The sequence below is a fragment of the Nanorana parkeri genome, unplaced genomic scaffold (assembly GCF_000935625.1).
Source record: "Nanorana parkeri isolate BGI_ZX_2015 unplaced genomic scaffold, ASM93562v1 scaffold23, whole genome shotgun sequence".
Classification (NCBI taxonomy): Eukaryota; Metazoa; Chordata; class Amphibia; order Anura; family Dicroglossidae; genus Nanorana; species Nanorana parkeri.
The window spans coordinates 1,962,448-1,982,061 of record NW_017306291.1 but is presented as its reverse complement, the minus strand read 5'-3'; the positions used below and the strand labels follow the sequence as shown (position 1 = coordinate 1,982,061).

Sequence of the window (19,614 nt, the reverse complement as noted above, 5' to 3'; positions counted from 1 at the left end):
TTTTTTTTTTTTTAATATAAAGGGGGGGGGGGGGGGGGGGGTCTATTTTTTAGAGTGTATAGAGGTCCAAATACTGGCTAAAAGTGATGAACATAAAAGTGATATAGTAAATGTAAAAAAAATCAACATATAAAGTTTCTGGGAAGTTAGAAGAAAGGAAGGACAATTTGGAGCAACACTAAGCTTGTCTAATTTAATCAAAAGGGAACAGAGCGCCACCTCCGTGTGTAAAAATAGTTTATTAGGATGAATAAAACAAGGGATAAATGTACTCACAAGCAAACGTTTTCATCAGGCTTTAGCAACAAACAAGAGGCCACACTGTCTGTTAACCCAACATGGTATCACCCCGACTATGTAACACGGTAGCCTCCGGTCACATCACCGTCCACCGGCAGCAGTCCGCCAAGATTGACGCATTTCAGGGGCAAGCTCCCTTCATCAAAATCATGATTCTGATGAAAATGTTTGCTTGTGAGTACATTTATCCCTTGTTTTATTCATCCTAATAAATTACTTTACACACGGAGGTGGCACTCTGTTCCCTTTTGTTTTCTATGTTCGTGGTGGAAGCCCCAGAGCCTTGGATGAGCAGCCCCTCAAGTCTGTGTGAAAAACTGTGATTAACTGTTGAAAACTTTGAGTATGCAACAGCAAGTGGATCGTTCAGCTGGCAGCCATTAGCGCCAAGAGTTAAAGAAAACTTTTTTAAGTTAAGTCTAATTTAATGTACAAAGGTAAATTGAAGTGATGAGGAGGGCAAATTTGGGAAATATTTAAAGAAAGTTACAGGTTCAGGTGTCATTAGCATGCCAATGGAGACATAACATTTGTGTTATGTAGACTGTTGTCTCCCTGATCTCTAATCCTACAGCCTTTTGATCGGCCTTGGTGTTGTATGGAGCACTTATATCTATTTAGAATTAAAACACATTTATACTTATAACATAACACAACATGTTGAAGAGTACATGGAACACGTTTTAACCTTCTGTTCCTTAAAATCAGACAGACAACTCTGAGGGCAATTTATACAAGAGCCGAATAACACGTCGAAATTTTTCTGGAGTGGGAATCCTTACTTATTTAATCTCCGTGCCACTCCAACAGAACCAAGGACCCCAACTTTACGAAGCAACACGCTAACCATTGAGCTCCTAAGTGCTTTGTGCAGGTCTGGCTGTATTAAAGATTAATGTGAGAAGGAGCAGAGAGACAAGAGCCCACTTGATCATTAATTTGACGATCTCCCTTTCTCCAGCGCAGTGCAAAGTCACTTTGAAATTAACCGATGTGACAGTATCGATGTTTCCATTTCTTTGTTGCACTGGGAATTTTAATGAGATGGCATTTGAATAATAACCCCATTTTACAATATACCTTATTTTGACTTTTCCCTACATTAATCTATGGATTTCATGACCTTTGACCCCTTGAGATCCCTTTCCACATAATAATTTGACCAGCAGAAACTGTATTAGCCTTTTTTGTACCTACCATGAAAGGACAAATTAATTAACATCACTCAGAACCTGCTTGTTGAAAGATTAATGATGCAGCAGCTGTGGCTTCTGTGATACATTATGTTTTTATATGCCGAGGCTAGCTTTTAGCAAAAATATAGCATGAAAAATGAAGGTTGTTTTATCCCATGTGAAATCCCATGTTCACCTTCTTCCCCTTTTTTTTAATATCTTCTGCTTGTGTTATACTTGCTGTGCCTTCTTTAATCAACTTTCTTCCTTTTCATGCTGCTTTCTCTATTTTTTTTCGTCCTTCTTTGCTGAATTTGCAGCTACTGGCGTCAGCGGTGTTGACTACATTTGGTGTATTATATGTATCTGGCAGAAGCAGGGAAAGCAAGCCTTCTGTTACCTTTAACCCCTTCGTGACGGGAGACGTACACTGTACGTCCAGCCACAAAGGGACCAAATGACTTGTCACGTACACTGTACGTGACGAGTTATTTGCTTCTTTAGAGGGCTGTTAAACGCTGAGAATCAGCTTTTAACATTAATTAATAGATGCCCTTACTACAGAGGCATTCATTAATGAAAGGGTTAACCTTTTTCAGACACCCGATACCTTAATATCGGGTGTCTGAGAGTCATCGGGTCAGCTGAACATGCTGAGCATGTTCGGCTGATCCGAAGCCACACGAAGCAAGCCGATGTACGGCTGATTTCAGCCGATATACGGCTGAAATCAGCCGTACCAGCCTGAAGTGAATAGCCGAACGGTGTTCGGCTCACTTCACTTCTGATCGGTCATTCACTCGGCTGCCCTCGGCAGCTTTGTGAATAGACCCCATAATGTGTCTATTCCTATAATGTATCTATTCCTGGAAGAAGAATGTTTCAGTTTGCTGATCGTTGTTGCAACATTTAGAAAACCTATAGTGACAGCTGAATCCTGAACTGCTGCAGGATCAGTGTCACTAACTTATTATCGGCTGTTCAGAAGTTTGAAGCAGCCTGATAATAACCAAAAATGTATTAATTTATCAAGCAGTAACAGTGAGATTAATTCACAATGACTGTTTGATATAATTAAATAAATCAAATACAATTTTTAAGTTTAAAAAAAAGTGAAAAGTGTAAAAAAAAAAAATGTGTAAAAAAAAAATAAAATAGGGGACAAATAAATGAATGTATTTATTGCATTTTTTTAGCTGTGCTGGTGTTGTAAAAAAAATACTACAAATCAAAACTGGGAAAAAAGTGTTTTTTTAACGGTTTTTTTCTCTTTTTTTATATTTTATTTGTCCTAAGTGAGGCGTTAGACACACATATGTGATATAAATATGTAGCCCTATCTGTCCTCTAAAAAACAATATATAATATGTGTGGGTGCACTTTGTAAGAAAGTATATTACTGACGTGGAAGAATCACACAGCAAAAATGTCAAAAGTGTGTCAGTCATTTACGAACAGAAACTAAAAACAAGCTCAGTCATGAAGGGGTTAAGTCACTTTAGTTGGAGCTTACACAGGACTAAGGATCTTTTCCCAGACCCCTGGATCAATTGCCAGTGGTCTCACATGACAGGAAGGGGAGTGAGTCACCTTCTCCCTCATATCCATGGAGTAAAGGAAAAGTGAGCTGCTTGGGGCAAGTGGTATCATGTGGAACTTGTTGCTATGCCATGCATAGGCAAAGCACTGGTTGACTTTAAGAAATAACACAGATATAGTTGCTTGTTGTGACAGTTGTTTTAAAGCAAATAGGCTATATTATATATCCCTATCACACAGCACATCCAGGTGTATGATATCACTTACATTTTAGGATTACAAAGATGTACTCTCCCCATCCCCAACCTGCTAACTGAACAGCAAAATAGCAGCATCAGATTGATTAGGTAATTTCCCTACTCACTCCTCCTAGCAGTATGTCTATCGCCAACAAATCTGCATATAGAACAGCTGATTGACTTTCCTATCACTGCTGCTGTACATGGCAGGCCGACATTAAGTAAAATTTGGGTATACTGGTTGCATTTACAATTTATATACTGTATTTAATTATTTTCTAGTTAATACAGAGCTACATGCATTTGTTTCTTTTATATATGCTTAGAATTCATGTTACTAAATGACCATTAACTGTAATGACAGCCCAGCTCGGGTGTAAGATGCAGGGTAACACAGTTTTTAAGAGTGACCTGACAGATAATATATTCCCAAGAACTAGTGAGAAGTTTCTCTCTGCTCTAGGTTGTGTACTCTGTATCTCATTCTCTGGACACAGGTATAATGTGCTCTGTATGTACACAGTCTCAGTAAAACAGCTTAGAAAAGGGGAGCACAATGGCTTAGTGGTTAGCATTTCTGCAGCTCCGGGGGTCCCCGCTTTGAATCCCGGCGAGGATACTATCTGCATGGGGTTTGCATGTGCTCATTGCGCTTCCATGGGTTTCCTTCCACACTCCAAAGACATGCTGGTAGGTTAATTGGCTTCTGTCTAAATTGGCACTAGTGTGCGTATGTATGCATTTGAGATGGGGACCATAGATTGTAAGCTCCTTGAGGGCAGAGACTGATGACTGTAAATGTACAATATTTGACACTGCGTAAAATTAACAGTGCTCTATGAACACCGGTAATAAATAGTAATAATAACAGGGGTGGTCAACTTACATGATATAAGGAGCATAAATTCTTAATCTGTTTTCTTTGGTGTATTCCATGTGGTATAGTTTATTTCATGTAGTGTTCTTTGTATTTGTGTTTTTTTTAATGCTTATTTGATTTTTCTTTGTATACTACCACTTTAAAATGTTTAACTTTTTTCACTGTCTGTTTTTTTTTTCTTTCTGTAAAAAAAAAAAAAGAGCCTCAGTAACCCACAGGATTAATTTAAAGCCTATTACAAGACCACTAAAACCCACCTTAAATGGCAACATTTTATGTAAAAATTCAGATTTGCAATGGAATTTTGGGTACTTTAAACCTCAATTTTGCTCATCCCTACTGTATCTACCTACCTCACTATTAGCAGACAGATAGCAAGCGATGTAAAGTCTACATTTAATCATTTACATTGACTTGGGGCCAGGCATGTTTTTTTTAGTTCTATAGCCTGGAGTTCTCCTTTAAACACAGAATGTATTATACATGTCATAAAAACATAAGCAATTTCATCTCTGGGGACAATCAAGTTTCAGCTTTGCTTTTTTTTCCCCCCTTGCAGCTACATTTGTCATGTTTGAAAAGAATCCAAAATTCTTCTTCCCAATTAACAAAGAAATGAAAAATTGTACAGCTGAAACACCAAATTTTATGTTATTATGGGGTTATTACAGGAGGACAGCTGGCAACACTGGGATTGGTAGAAAGATGTTTTAGCAAAGGGTACATTATATTAAAAATTATTCAATAATTCAATGCTTAACATACTAGGTAAACCTAAATGCACCTGAACTTCTGCTTTGAAGAAGACAATGATATGTAAATTCGAAGGTAGATTGGACATTGCCCTTCTTTCTTCTTCCTTATAAAGCTTTTAGCATATTTTGAAATGGTATTTCCTGCCTTGAATACCAATCCCACCAACCAAATCAGTTAAAATGTATGTAAATGTTTCAATTGGTTGTCCTAGTGGGCATTGAGAAAGAAAATTTAAAGAAATACAGGTGACATGGGTTAACCTGTCTCTATGACAACCATGTAAGGGATTTCCCATCACTTTGAGAGAGTTGTTCTTACTTCCTGCTTTGTCTCTAGGACAGGAAATTAAGGGAAATCTCCCTAGTAGTGCACACACAGTAATGAAAACATGGCAGGTCTTCTAAATAGGGATGTTCAAATACCAAGTACCGCACTCGGTACATGTACAAGTACAGATACTTTTCCAGCTTCAAGACTAGACTAGAGAAAAATTAAAAAGTTAGGAGGCAGCTGTCATTTTTAAGAAGCGTACAGAGCTCCGGGTATTTGTGCATTCCTGTTTAATGTATGATTTTTTTAAAATAAATATATATAAGTGATGCACCGATACTATTTTTTGCAAGTTCAAGTACTGATACATTTTTGTTTATTGTCATGTGACAGTTTTTCTAAAACAATACAGACTAATGATTTCAGTACAGTGGTGGAGCGCCAGAGCCAAGTCACAGCTGCAACCGCTCTGACCCTGGTAGTTCTCATGAAAATGTCAAGTATCGGCACTGGTATCTCAACTGGTATCTGAACATCCCTACTTCTAAACATTCCCTACTATTACTAAAACTGAAAAAGTTTTGCTTTAGAAACACTTTAAGAACATCTGCAATATAAGTAAACTCTGACCACTTCCTATGTAGTCATTGTGAGAAAGTTTTTGATTGTAGTTTGGCGCTACATTGTTCAATTGCATTTTATGTAGAGTATCACTTATTTAGTTGTATTTGTGAGTGCTCTGTAGCTCTCTTAGTTTTTATTTTATATTGGCGCAGGGTATATGTTTGTTTTGTGAGAAAGTTAGGTTGTAGAAGAGTTTGGTGTCCCTTAAAGTACTATAGATGTGAACCCTAACAGAATGCTATTTAGTTTGATAAAACTCTATGAGGCTGATTTACTAAAGGATCTGAGAATGTCCACACAATAAAGCGCAATAAAACACAAGTACAGCATATTCCTCTCCTACCCTCCCTTTTCACAGTTTTTTGCTTCGTACTAAATTACACTTGTGATGTAACACCCATTTGGCCTCTATTTAGACAGAGACTGGCCTGAAAAGATTATGGGGACAGTCGGAGAATCAAAACGCCAAGTGGAATGAAGTGAAGATTCACCTGGGAAAGCTGAGGCATTTTGAAGTTATTTTTGAAGGCGTACGCACAAGAAATTTCGGTGGAGGAGCAGCCATTGATGACATTGAGTTCACCAACTGTTCACCGGGTAAGACACAATTTAGAGTGCACTCCTAGTAGACTTTAAATGTGTGCATATACACCTAATGGTGAGGGGGCTTTAATGTCTCCTTGATGGGCTTTGATCCAGCATAAACTTTACTCACCAAATGTAAAAATTAATTTTTAAGTCTATTATCTAAATTATGTCTATGAATTGTGTCAAAAGTTTAGGGTTCGGATGAGTGACATCAGCCTACTCAAAAATATGGGAAAGAAAAAAAAGACCTTCACATGTAAGAGACATCTACATCATCCGGACCCCACCAAAAAAATCACTATAACAGCATGCATATATAGAAAAACAATAAATCTTTAATGCTTACACAGTTGTGTGAAAAAGATAGTGCACCCTCTTTGAATTCTATGGTTTTAGGTATTGGGGAACAATTAAAAATCCTCTGGTTTTTAGCAGGTCATAAAATTAGGTAAATACAACTTCAGATGAACGACAACACATGACATATTAGGCCACACTTGCGACCGCACGATTGCACACATCGTTTGCTGCGAGGCCCCATTGATTATCAATGGGATTATATTCGTGTGGAAATCGCTGAAAAAAGGTATATTTACCTTTTTTTGCGATGCACGTTTTTCTCAGCTGCGATTGTGTGCAATTACACAGGCAGGATCGCAGCTGGAAACCGCGCGATCTACCTGGCGCGACTGAGGTGTTATTAGAAAAGAATGGCACCACCAGCGAGTTTAGCGGTGGTGTGCGATTCCGTGACTGTGTGGTTTCATACACAATTGCCGCACGATCATGGACCACTCAAGTGTGAACCTGGCCTGACACCATTTCATTATTTATTTTACAATCTTGAAACCAAAATGGAGACGTTATTATGATAATGAGATGCTATTTTATATAGTATTTTATTTAGGTGAGTCTTTATCTTTTTCACAGAGAAGGAGCCATCTTGTTTAGCTCATAAAGTATATCCTTGTTTACAATTCATTCCTTACAACCGTCCTTTTTTTTAGCATATATATGTGAAAAGGTGTGTTTTTTGTTTTTTTTGTAATAAACCCACGCAAAGTCTCTTCTGCTGAAAATCTCTACCATTTTATTGGGCTTCAATTCCACTTTAATTCATTTCTCTGTAAAACAAAACGGCTGTTTTTTTCCTATGGTTTCACTTCCTCGGAGGAGAAAGGTAAACTAAAGCTCAAACTGTACTAATTTTTAGGCGATTTTATTTAATTTTTTTTCTATTTTAATAATTTTTTTTCTATTTCAATGTTTATTCATAATGTATATCTTCTATAATGTGTCTTTTTCCTACAAATCTTAAAAGCAATACTTTATTTTCAAAATTAGTGTTTGTATCCCATTGGGGGATTTTTCTTCATTTCTGGTCCTGGTAGTGAGAGGAAATCTTTCCAAAGTTTTGGGAAAAACCTTCTTATCCAGTTGCCAGGGAAATAGGAGGACAAATCTCCCCAGCAGGCATTTATACAAAAGCATGGAAGTTGCTTGAACATTTAAAAAAAAAGAAAAAGGTGCCTTTATATACACATTTAAGCAATACACATTTAGGTCTAATGTACTGGTTAAAGCAGTTTTATTTATCTGATCTCTTCCCCGGCAATTGGTGCTCACCACATCTCCCCCAATTTCAGGGCTTGTGGACTGTCCCTCGATTTGCTCATACAGTATATAATGCAGGGCAACGGGCCCTGCATTGTACTCAATCATGTCAGCCACCGGGGCTTGGGAGGAAGAGGCTGCAGGTGCCAGCTTTGTAGCCTGAAGGGAGCCTTTGTGAGTGGGGATCAGGTAAGTAAAAGTCCTTTTTCCAGGTACCCTTGACCTAAACAAGCATTTAACCCTTTGCAATGCCAGGGAAGCCCCACTGCGGGAGTAGGTTTTCCCAGAGTTCATCTTTAACTACAGAGCTGTTACTGTGCATTTGATGCATATTAAAGCTGAACTCTCTGGCCTACTACTTACATTCATTTGATTTTATTTTTTTCATAAAGGCTGAAAAAAATAAGCATTATCACAGCTTCCTGTAAAGCATGTACAACATCCTGCTGGTCAACCCCACCAGCCATGAACTGCCTGCATTGCATAGAGAAAAAAAGACCCAGTGATGATGTCCCTGGGTCTAAAAAAGGGTATTTAATGAAATCAGAAAGGCTTCATTATTATTATTATTATACAGGATTTATATAGCGCCAACAATTTGCTCAGCGCTTTACAAAATAGTGGAGACAGTATAGTTACAATACAATTTACAGTACAATACAGTTTCAGAACAATAGGGTTGGGAGGGCCCTGCTCGTGAGAGCTTACAATCTAGTAGCTTCATTTAAGGCATTCATTAGCATGTTGATAAGAAGGGATATGGGGAACCAGGGAAGGCAAAATATAAGCAGACTGAACTTCAGCTTTAAACCTTATGTAAGTAGTGCGCCATGCACATTTCCACATAGTAAGTGTATTGTTCAGACATTTTATCTTCTGACATTTATTAACAAAAATACTGCAAAGAAAAAAATGTGCAGTACACTTCTCCTGAAAGCCTATCAATTGGCTTTACTAGCTTGGCTCTGCTGGTAAATTCCCGCTCTGTGGATAAAATATTTTCCCCTCAAAAATGTATAGATCCAAATAATACAAAGGCTTGAATAGAAATATTTCACAATATTCATTATTATAAGATGAGGAATGAGGTTGAAAAGGGCTTGAGCTTCTGTGAAAATGAATTCAGAAGTAAGTGCCAATAAAAAAGAAAAGACCTGTGTATTTAAGCTATATGGAAGATAATGTATCTGTTAAACCTGTTTATTTATGAGATATTAGAAAGGAGTCCTAGGACCATAAACAGTATGAAATTGCAGGAATGGCATACAGTAGTGGATGCAGACTCTAATGCCGTGGTTCTCAACTGGTGGGTCGTGACCTAAAGGTGGGTCACGACCCCATGTTCAGTGGGTTGCTGCATGCCTTCCACTGCACTAGGTGAGAGGCTCCTCAGCCTTCCCCATATCGTAGCACTGTCAGTTCTCGTGCCGAGCAGATATAAAAAATATGGCTGTGATTGTGTGTGTCTGTCAGTGTTTTAATCCCAAAATACCGCACAATCGCACCTACTGTTCGTTCTGGTGCGGTCGGTTCGTTGCATTTCCATTCATGTAAATGGCACCCCAAACACACCTCCCACCCACACTTGGGTCGCAACTTAATGATCAAGGGCAAATGTGGGTCCTGAGATTACAGAAGTTGAGTACCACTGCTCTTATGGATGGACACCATCAAAAACTAAAGGACAGATATGCTTGGCTCAAAGACCAGGCAGCATAGCTTCAGCCATGGAATTGCTCATTCAGTGGTACTTTCAATTCCAACACCAGCTAAATATTTTATTTTGCTTTGGATACTCTTGGGAAGGGATTTAGCATTTTTTTCAGCTTTTTATTGCCAGCTGTGTCCCTATTCGGAAGATCCCCCCTTAATTCCCATCAGGACAGAAATTGTTGAGATCTTTCTACCACAGTAACACAGACAACACCAAAAACAAGTATTTGCTAAAGTGGGATAGAGTCCACACTACTAACAAAGGGTTTTTATTGCTTTCTGTTCTAATTATAACAGCACCACCCATTTCTTGTACAGGTGTCATAGGGAAAGGAAGTGAGGGAAAATATCCTCAATAGAATTACAAACTCAAATAAAAACCTGCTGCAGCAGTGACCGGCCTTTATTACAAGAAGTTCCTGAGGCAGAGTTTCAAACTGGATTACTGAACAGATCTGAAGGAAACACACAAAGCACACCAAGTTTGAAAGCCTCACTCCAGGTTACAGTTCACCGATCATCCTTACCCCCGAACCCCCTCTCTTCGATTGCTGTCTAAAAATCCAATCCAAAAGCCCATTTTTACTTACCTTAAACCACAGTCATATGACACTGTAGCCCCTAGTCTTGTTCTCTTCTGTTTACTTCCTCCACGGGTCCATCTTTGAATGTCCACGTCAGCTCCTGCTTGAGGTGTACACTTCCTATTTTATGTTCATCGGCCAGAGTCCACTCAGGATCCAGAACAGTACTGACATCAGTGAAGGGGAATGAAGGGGACCAACAATCTCAGACGCCATCAAGGACTTAGATAAGTATATCTGATCTCACAAGGCAAAGGGGAAAAAAGCGCCTGTCTGGATAGATTAGAGGTGGGTGTGAAAAAAGGGAGGTAAAAACTAAGGAAGCACAAATACCAGTCCAGTTACCAGGGCCGATACTTGGCATTTTTGCGAGATTTATCAGGGTTTCAACTGCGACTGGGCTCTGGTGGCCCCCCACTGTCCTGAAATCTTTAATCTGTAGTGTTTTTAAAAAAAACTGTCGCTAATTAGTAGTAATTAGTAGTATTACTAATTGGTATCTGTCAGTACTTGGACTTGGTCTGGAAAACATGGTATTGGCGCATCCCTAATATATACTGTATTTATATAAAACAAATCATACATTAAAACAGGGATGCACAAATCCCAGGAGCTCCATCTGCTCCTTAAAAATGACAGTTGCTTCCTGATTTTTTAGTTTTTCTCTAGTCTATTCTTGGAGCTAGAAAAGTATCAGCACTTGTTTTTCTTATCCAGCTTCCATATAAACCTGGCCTCATTCTTCTGTGATTGTTCACTGAGAAAGCCTGATTTTAAAAATGGCTGCTGCCTTCTAGATGCCACTTGTGCAGGCAAGTCACTCATTGACAAAATGTAGCACCTCCTTCAGTAAATTAAATGATCCTATTTGTGTCAGCATTGATTGCCGCTTGGAGGGATATTAGATGTTGATGTTTAATATTCTGCACACTTGATTTACTGCTGACCAGATCTGGAAAGTACAAGGTTCAGATTTCCTAGTGCTTGGTTATTCTGCGGGCAACACGTCAACCGATGATGTTCAGAGCGGTTATGTGACAGAAGACATGAAGCCCAGAATGCAAAAGCGCTCTAAATTGATTAGTTAGGCCACTCGGCATGTTTGTATTTGTGTCTGTAAGGCGGTAAGGCGTATAGCTTGACATGGCACATACACCCTGTTGTCTGGTATCTGCCGCCATCCATCATCTTCCTCTGAACTTGCATTGATGTGACCTTGTCTTGACAAGGAAGCAGCATCTCCAGACTGGCAAACAGAACTCAACTTTCTTCTAGGCTGAGATGTATCTATTACTCCATGCTGATAACCATCCCTTGTCCTCTGCTTCAGTGATGTCAGAATAAATGTTTGAAGGTACATTCCAGTCTAACTGTGGGATAAAAGGGTCAGTCAATCAAAAATGATGTTTCAATTATGTTTGAATCTGAGTTTCAGTTTCACTTTTTCTATCTCAGTTGGGCCTCAAGCCATTTATTGTGCTTCTGCTCACTTGATAGTCCCTTCTACAACAATCATGTACAACAAGCATGTTCGTGTGTGTTTCTGTTCCACCTCTTGCATTATCTATAGCATAAAATAAATTAAATATCTAACTAGGAAAGAAGAGTTAAATCTGCCGTGAGAGATGTGCATGGATCTCCCCATTAGGGATAAGCAAAATTGTGAGGTGATCCTGGCTATGTTTTTGAGCCACAAAATGGCTCTTCATTAGACATATGGTTTTCCTTTATTTCCACAATAAACAGGCAGTGGATAAAAAAATGAATGCAACAGTGCTCAAATATTGATTTAATTCCCGAAAATTGGATGAAATATAAATAAACTTCCCCCAAACACACACAAACATAAAGCACACCTTATAAACAAAAAATAGTCAATAGGTTTTTTAAGTGACGTTTCCCTAAAGCAGCTCAATGACACAGACACTCACAATTCACCAGCTGTCATAAGAGTCACAGGAAACCCTTGGGTCATTTAACTCTTTATTATCTATTAAAAACAGAAATATTACTTTTGGCTGGACCCATTAGGCCTTTATTTACATTTAGGGGTGTGTTCTGGACTTCTGTAATTTGCTTTTTGTTTGGCTGACCTCTGTTGAGGCATGGTTGTTGTGTGTCAGGTCATGCTTCTACCTATTGTGCCTAATCTCGTGTTCCCGGGAACTCCAGTTCCCGAGCCTGCAAAAGTGAAGGTTAGATACTCCTAACTTGATCCACTATAGTTTCTCTGGGACTGAGAAAAGAAATTTGGACAGCACAAGCTCGTGTGAGAAAGGATGTAGTCTCACCAAGAACCGAATAATTTGCTGCAGAATTCAGATTACTGGTACACTGAGTGCACTCCCTGGCCTTAGTTTAGTTTAGTTTAGGCGTTCTTAAAATAGTAGATCATTTTTATCTTCGATCTATGGGCTGTTTTTTTTCCTACCAGTTTTCTCTCACCTCCCATATAGGACGGATTCAGGTGTCCCTTCCTCCAGACATTACAGGGGCACACTTACTTTTTTCCCCAGGTGATGAGCTGTTAATCACAATGCCTAGGGATGAGGCTGGGAAAGGAGCTGGACATGTCCTGCAATGATTAGTATTGAGAAGGAGGTTTATCAGTGGTGATAGTGCCAATAACCCTTTCCCTAAATGTACCTAATCACACAACCCAGTAGCGCTTATGGCTACAGTGGCTGCACAGGGTGACAACACCCCATTTTATTTACTGCAGGGCATTTAGCATTGTCACCCTGTCAGAGGAAGTCTTTATCACTGACACAATCACTAGCTTTATATTGCATAAAGAAGAAGTTACAAAACATAGAAAGTATACAGTTAACATTAGTTAAAGTGACCCTAAACCCAGGATTTAAAGCTTAAATACGTATTCAAGTACCTTAACTAGTACCAAAAATGGAGCCTATTTGTGCATCACTTGGCTGTAGATCCTCAAATCATCTCTGAATTCATGGTGACACTGTCCTTCCTACTGGAGGGTGGATAATTTTGTTCTCAATGGTCCCTGTGTGTGTTGTAAAGTAGTCACCACTCCAAGCTCGCTTCCGTGATAGACTACAATCTCATGTTTCGTTTATTATTTTGTATTGAGATTGTAGTTCATCACGGGAGTGAGCTTGGAGTGTTGGCTACCTTAAAACACACAAAGGGACCACGGAGAACAAAAGTAACCACCCTCCAGAAGGAAGGACAGTGTCAGCACCAATTCAGAGATGAATGGGGGTTCTACAGCTAAGTGATGCACAAAAAGTATACATTTAGCTTAGGGTATTAGGGTGCTTGAATGTATTTTTAAGATTTAACTACTGAGTTTTATGTCACTTTTTATTATGCATTCTAATTTGGTGATTTTGAAATATACCCCAAAGGTTCTTCATACTGGCCAATTTTGCTTGTTGCCCTTTAAAGTACAGTTCTGATTTCTGGCCTACCTCCTATAGTTAATTCCTGTTTCACCTTTCCAAAATCATTTTACTGTAAGATTATTGTCATTTTCATTCCACTTTTTCTGATATGGGACTAATTCATCAAACTGTGATTTGTGATTCTGCATATGCAAAGTGGCAAATTGAGTGTTATTATCACTTATTATATTGCTTCATTTATCAAACAGGAAAAAAAATTATGCATTATGAAGGAAAGACATTTTTTTCCTTGCAGTTTTCTCAAGGACAAAATTTTAAATTCAGGCATAAGGATGGCTTTAACTTTTCAACTACCACAAGCAGGTAAAGCCAGGTAGTTACTGCACTGGCCGTGCTTCTGATGTATTATAGATGTGCTGCAGCACAGAACAAAGTGTAGGGAGTGTAGGGGGACATCATCCACCCTGTAAGCTATGATATCAGTTCTTACCCAAGGTGGACTCATGCAAGGGGAAGGGAGAATGAGAGCTAACTGGTGAGTATAGCCTCCTGGATGGGTGGGGTTTTAGCAGACACTGTCCCTTTGCCATGAATAGGCAAATGCATGTTTTTTTTTCTGCATTAAGAATTATTTAATGAAAACATTTTAATATTTTCATACTTTGTTTTGTCTTGCAGTGCACCTTCAATACGTCAGAAAGGCTGTATTATGCATTAACTCTATCTCTATATCTGCTATCTCTATTTAAAAGACATTGTCACTTTGCCCATCCAAAGCGACAGTGCCTCTTCAAAATGAGAGATAATACAGTTCAGCTTCAGGATGGGGAGTGAGGGTAATCTTGGCTGGGAAGCTAAAGAAACCAGCTCACTTCCTCACCCTATGATGACCCTGTGAACACTTAACTCTGTCAAGTGAAAGGTTGTGGTTGGGGTTGCCTCTTACTCTCGCTTTCTAGGTTGCTCCTTTAATATAACTATGAACTAGCAAATGTGTGCCTGTTCATGAACAAGGTGATTTTGGGAGTGGGTGCAATGTTGAAGAATGAGAGCTACAGAGACTGGAGCACTCTGAACACACGTAGTGGAGATGAAGAGGACAAGGGACAGCAGAAAATCTTCTGAAGGTGAAGGGGTTTGTGGAAGGTTGAGGCATGCGTTAAAGTTGGAGGAAGGGGTTGAGGAGAGAATGCTGGAGGCATTTATGTGAGATTAAGGGCACTGAGTATACAAGAGATACATTTTGGAGATGAAGAGGGAAATTAAAATAAGATGAAGAGAGGATGGAACAGTGAGCAGGGAGAGAATAGGTGGAAATGGAATGGGGATCACATGTTAAGGGATGGAGTTGATAGAGATATTAGCAGAGATAAAGTGCAGTGAGCAGAGTATGGAGAAGTCTTTGTAAAATGGAGAGTATGATAAATTTGATTTGTAAACTGATGGGATCTAAGAGATGGATGCCAAGGAACGATGTCTGGGAGCAGTTTGCAATTAGGGGAAGGCTAAGCGTGCAGTTGAGAGATGGATCATAGGAGAAAAGTAGATTGTAGGCTGTTGAAAGTAAGATATATGCAGAGCAATGCATGGGAGCAGTATCTTGTCTGGGAAAGAGAGCTGTAGCAGAGTAATATATTGGCTTTTTAGGCAGGAAGTGTGTCAAGGGACACTGAGCTGTGTAGCAGAGTCCTGCAACTGAATGAGGAAGTATAGGGACACAGCTGTAAAATAGAGTTGAGGAGAAAGCTGCCAGTGGGGAGGGACGACTTGATGGAGAGCAGTGGGAACAGATCATGGAATGAGCAATGCATCTGCTGGAGTGCAGTCATCGGGGAACACAGCAAAATTTGAAAACAAATACAGTGCCCACGGAAAGGACTAATGTTTGGTAATTTGGTCAAAGTGCAAATTCTTAGGCAGGGACATGCCTATAAAACTGAATGTGGTGAAAATTCATTTATTTTTGCTTGCACATGATTAAATAATGGAAGGCAGCAGGGCTTTACCTCATTCACCAAACTAAGGGACCATTCCATTACAAAGTGCAAATTCCTTTGCAAAGTGAACACCCTAGAGACAGCCCATAGTCTCTAGTTGGCCTTTCCTGTATTCAGTTTTATCTCAGCATGAAGCTTGCCTAATATACAGTCAACCACTAGAGGAAAAAGCCCTCATGAAAATGTATAACATCATGCCAGTAAAACTGTGAAAATCACATGAAGAATTTCTCCAAGTAACGCAAACCATGTACGCACTGACAATATGTTATACCTTTCCCTTATTATAATGTCAGAGCTTTAACGTATGCCTCATGAAGCCAGAATATCCTGTACGTGTGAAGACTAAGTAAAAATGTCCTACAAAAAATATTCTTCTTAATATTCTTCTTGTTCGTCTTCTGAAGTTTTATTCAGCAAAGGTGTTTTACCATGTACGTTACTGAACCAGACCACCATCTATTCTCCCTTGGGTCATTAATCCACAGAAGTGTAGAAGAACAAGACTAATAGTAATGAAATCTTTGGGGGCACTGATCTAATAAGAGGCAGAGAGAGGAGCATGCTGGGGGGAAGCAGCCATTAGGAACCGTCTGTCAATAGTAGCTCCGGGGAGCAGAGGAAGCATAGAGCAGAGAGGAAACAGATAACGATTCATCAGTGTACAAGCACAACAAAGAAAAATGTTCACTGAAAAATGAAAATGATGCTGCGCGGGAGGACTCTGAATATCTTTATACTGTTTGTATATTAAGTATGTATCGTATGCATGTAAATAACGAATCAAGGGGGGACTTTGGTCAGTGTAAGTTATATTGCCATTTAAATTGTTACAGTAGCAATGCAAACATCTAAACTGTTGACCTACACAGTGTTCTTGGAGAAGCTAATTTGGATCTCTGGTGGAGAGGGAAAATGTTTAATGGGATCATATATATAAGAACCAACATTTTTCAAAGGTTAATGTTTTACTTTATAGAGCTTCCCACATTTGAGCCCATATTCTTCCGGCTCACTAGTGGCTGACTATTTGTAGTTAGTCCTATTTAACTAGACTTATCTTGTAATGTTGAAGAGTTTGTGTAGCTTATCCAGTTCTAAAGAGTGATACGAACACAACTTTCCATCCTGTTTTTGGACTATCAACATTTGCCTTGACACATTCCATGGTGATTGGAAATGCCGGGGTATGTTACTACCGTGTTTCCCCGAAAATAAGACACTGTCTTATATTTTTGGGGGCTCAAAAAAACACACTAGGTCTTATTTTCAGGGTAGGTCTTATTTTTTTTTTTTAAATGTACAACAATCCACACTTATTCATGTACAAAAATATGGTAATCAGGGGTGTCGTACCTTTCCAAGAGCAATTTGGTAACCAATCGCTGGCCAAAATGAGCAAAGCGCGCTTTCACTATAGATTCCTCACAGGCGGAATGAATTTGGTAACACTCAGCCTGTGACAGGAGGCGGCGCTATAGAGGAGGCATCGGGTTATGCGGCTCAGGTCCCTCCGGTGCCGCCTCGCTTCCTCTAGCGCTGGCTTCGTTGGCACCCCTGATTCTCTCCCGCGGCTCTTCAAGTTCCCCCTTATGCCACCATCGGCCCTGGGAATGGTCACAACTAGGTCTTATTTTCGGGGTAGGTCTTATATTTTAGCAATTCCCAAAAATAGTACTAGGTCTTATATTCGGGGTAGGTCTTATTTTCGGGGAAACAGGGTAGCACTCATTAGAGCAGAAAAAGTGGCTTGGATAAGATAGGACATGTCCAACATCACAGTTCTGTTGACTGTCACACTCTACTACTAGCTATACCATGAACTTGATAAATGAGAACCTTCACAGACATATCACCAGTGCTTGACACCTGTGATACATTGGAAAAAGCTTCCCGTTAAAGTGCTCTAGTACCTCAAGGCATTGCTCATTATGCTTATGTTTGAAGCCAAGTGAAGTAATGGGAAAGGGGCTGAGCATATGCAGCAGGTGGATGTAACATTACAATGGACCTGTTGCTTTTCCCTGCATGGAAGAACATCAAGTCTCTTTATTGAATTTCAAAACTCCTAGTAAAAATTTAGAATCCCAGTTTGGCTGGGATCATGCTGCCTACAATGGCAAGGTTTGTCATAAACAATCCTTAATGTCCCGGATTGTGGTTATAAAAGCCTGAGATTTGATGTGGGTGATTGGCTGTCTCCCAAACATTGCATCCAAAAACACAAATGCAGACGCAGCAATGCTGCAATTTGTAAGGGGAGTTTTATTACTGACTTTTATGTTTTGTCTGTAGCTTTTCTTTAAACTCAGCAAACGGATATGGCTGACTTTCACAGTCACCACAAAGGTCGCCCAAGTAATGGGCTTATTATTGGTGCAGCCACCTCGCCGTTGTTCATTTCATTTCACCTTCAGGTTGTTGAATTACGTCTAAATAGTTGAATCTGACTTGACTTGCTCTCTATCTGATGAACAGAGAGAAGATACCTTCTCACATCCAGTGTCTTAATCATTGCCTGACATCTGCCTGACCTTGTATTCTAAGTGAACACCACAGAAACTTACACTTCCTGTGTACAGAATGTGCAACTGAACGAGGCAAAATGTTACAGAGAGAGTTTTGCTATTTTACTTTTTAATATAAAAGCAGCTATTTAAGGGAAACAGTGCTGCCATTACAAAAAGTCAGTACACTGACATGATATGTACAATCGTAGGGCTATTCACAAAGCTGCCAAAGGCAGCCGAGTGATGAACCAAGCTGTAGTGAAGTGAGCCGAACAATGTTCGCTATTCATTACGGCTCATGGCTGTACGGCAGCCCAGCTGTCATTTGCGGGGCGAAAGGCCCGCCTTTGGCAGGCCGTTCACCCCGCTTCGGCTGACACTTCGACTCAGTCGAGCCAAAGCAAATGCCTTTGGGTACTGTACAGGCTATAGTGAATAGTCCGTACAGCAGCCCTTCGGTTCGACTGAACCGAAGGGCTCCAGCAACTGAAGCTAGCCGAAGGATCACCCGAAGCTACGGCTGGATCCTTCGGCAGCTTTGTGAATAGACCCCTTGAAGTTGGAAATGCAAATGGCAGAATACCTTATGAGGAAGGGTCACTAATCTGATTGTATCATTGGTGCAGGTTATCAGTTAAAGAGTCATTTATTGGCTGACCCCAGTGATTGAAAACTCCATATCATAGTTCCTGGTTTGTTCTGCTGTTCTGCTACACTTAACAATGTAGAGATCTACATGGCTTTATCCACTATACTTTATTAAAGGATAAGCTTTTCACTCGGAATTAGTGAATCTGCCTGATTTCAGTTTGCAAACAGTTTTGCAAATCTTGTTTGAAGTTTGGGAATTTTGCAGTGGACCCCTTTGAAGTATATGGGGGAGGGGCAAATCTTGTTATTCAGTTCTGACTATTTGTAGTGGTAATAAGCAAGCTATCGTCAAACAAAAGGCATGGAAAGCTGAGCACTGCAATCGGCGACATGTATCAATGCCAACATTATATAAATGAATCATGATTAAGAAAAAAAAACAGTATCTCACGCTCTCTGACTGACAATATGACTGTTATAAGCCCACCCTTTTATAGAAGGGGACTAAGCGATCCATTACTTTAAATTATTGTCTCTTGTGACTCAGCTGATTGAGGCAAAACCTATGCACTATATAGGTCGGTCCCTATTTGTGATGGTGAACCTGCAAAGTTGTTGCTAAAAGTTTGCAATTGGTAAACTTTGCGAATCCTGAGGATTCCCTACTTCTTATCCCTACTCTTCACATATTTGGTTTATCTTGGAAGTGACAACATGTAAATATCTTGTACTTTAATTTTCAATGCTTTAGAGCAGCCAGGGTGTGGTGTGGGGGGCTTCTTATGTGAAGGGGGAGCTATGATGATAAGGGGACTCAGATGTGAAGGGGGAATCCCACTTTTTTGTGTGTTTATGCTTTG

The 19,614-nt window shown here is 39.7% G+C and overlaps 1 protein-coding gene across 1 annotated transcript in view; it reads left to right on the top strand.

Moving 5' to 3' along the window:
- Positions 1-19,614, top strand: part of MALRD1 (MAM and LDL receptor class A domain containing 1) — a 153,086-nt gene that overhangs the window by 96,270 nt on the left and 37,202 nt on the right. Inside the window, exon 19 of the mRNA XM_018563970.1 lies at positions 6,200-6,380. Within this exon, the coding sequence (XP_018419472.1) occupies positions 6,200-6,380 (181 nt within the window). The remainder of the gene's footprint in view (positions 1-6,199; positions 6,381-19,614) is intronic.